The sequence below is a fragment of the Buceros rhinoceros genome, unplaced genomic scaffold (assembly GCF_000710305.1).
Source record: "Buceros rhinoceros silvestris isolate BGI_N320 unplaced genomic scaffold, ASM71030v1 scaffold21578, whole genome shotgun sequence".
NCBI classification, from domain to species: Eukaryota; Metazoa; Chordata; class Aves; order Bucerotiformes; family Bucerotidae; genus Buceros; species Buceros rhinoceros.
The window spans coordinates 7,193-8,177 of NW_010425417.1; the positions used below are offsets into that span (position 1 = coordinate 7,193).

A 985-nucleotide genomic window follows, 5' to 3' on the forward strand; every position below is an offset into this window, starting at 1 on the left:
CCCCTGCCACCTGCCATGGCATGAAGAGCCCGAGCACGGTACCTGCAGGCTTCGTCTGCCAGCATGAGGTCACGGTCGGGCAGGGAATCTTCCCAGTCCAGAATGGTGTCCCTTAACTTCCCTCTAGAGAACACACACAGGGACCACGGTCACCGCTGCCCAGGCAGGAGCAGGCAGCAGAGCTGCCCTGGGAGATGGCGCAGTGACGCGGGTCCTGTCCCACCCGCCCCGGCCCAGCGCTATGACGGCACAGAGAGAGCCCGGACAAGCTGAGGGGACTCACAGCTGGTGAGGGAAGGTCAGGGATTTTGTGGCTGGTGCTGCCATGTCACCACAGCCCCACCTGTTTTAGTGTCCCAGTTCAAAGCCGCTTGCTCGGGCAACAGGTCCCTGCCACCCCACGTCCCCTCAGGCACCCCGGGCAGAGGCTGCGCTGGAGGACGCAGGCGATAGCTCAGAGCCCCAGGCGAGGACCAGAGCACCTCCGTCCTTCATGGATCTCTGCCCACATCTCCGACTTGGTGCTGCCGACAGCAGCTCTGCCAACAGCCCCCGAGACCCGGCACGGAGCAGGATGGAAAACCCAGCTCGCAGCGACCTGCTCTCCTCTCTCCAGCCCTGCCGCCACGTCCGCCTGGCCACGAGGAGCAGCATTTGCCAAGGGCCTCCCAAGTGACACAGAATTCCCAGACTCCCGTGAATTCCCCATTCACTTCCCACCATTTGACAGGGTTTAGGATTCAGACAAATCTGCCCACACCCCACGCAGGGCCCGCAATGAGCAGGGCCTCCATGGTTCCTTCCCTGGGGACAGCCACAAAGCCCCCGCCCGCTGACGCCCTCCCCGGGCTTGGGGCTCACGTACTTGCCGCATTTCACGCACTCTTCCACAAACATGTTCCCGTGGAGCTCAGCCAGCTTGTCCCTGCGGGAGAGACGGCAGAGTGAGCTGGGGAAGGGCGGGGAGCCCTGCAGCGAGAGGGAA

At 63.9% G+C, this 985-nt stretch overlaps 1 protein-coding gene across 1 annotated transcript in view; it reads right to left on the reverse strand.

Annotated features, from left to right (window-relative positions):
* Positions 1-985, reverse strand: part of SIRT6 (sirtuin 6) — a gene marked incomplete at its 5' end in the record, with an annotated part of 5,441 nt that overhangs the window by 1,539 nt on the left and 2,917 nt on the right. Inside the window, 2 exons of the mRNA XM_010141157.1 lie at positions 43-123; positions 773-925. Coding sequence (XP_010139459.1) covers positions 43-123; positions 773-925 — 234 coding nt within the window. The remainder of the gene's footprint in view (positions 1-42; positions 124-772; positions 926-985) is intronic.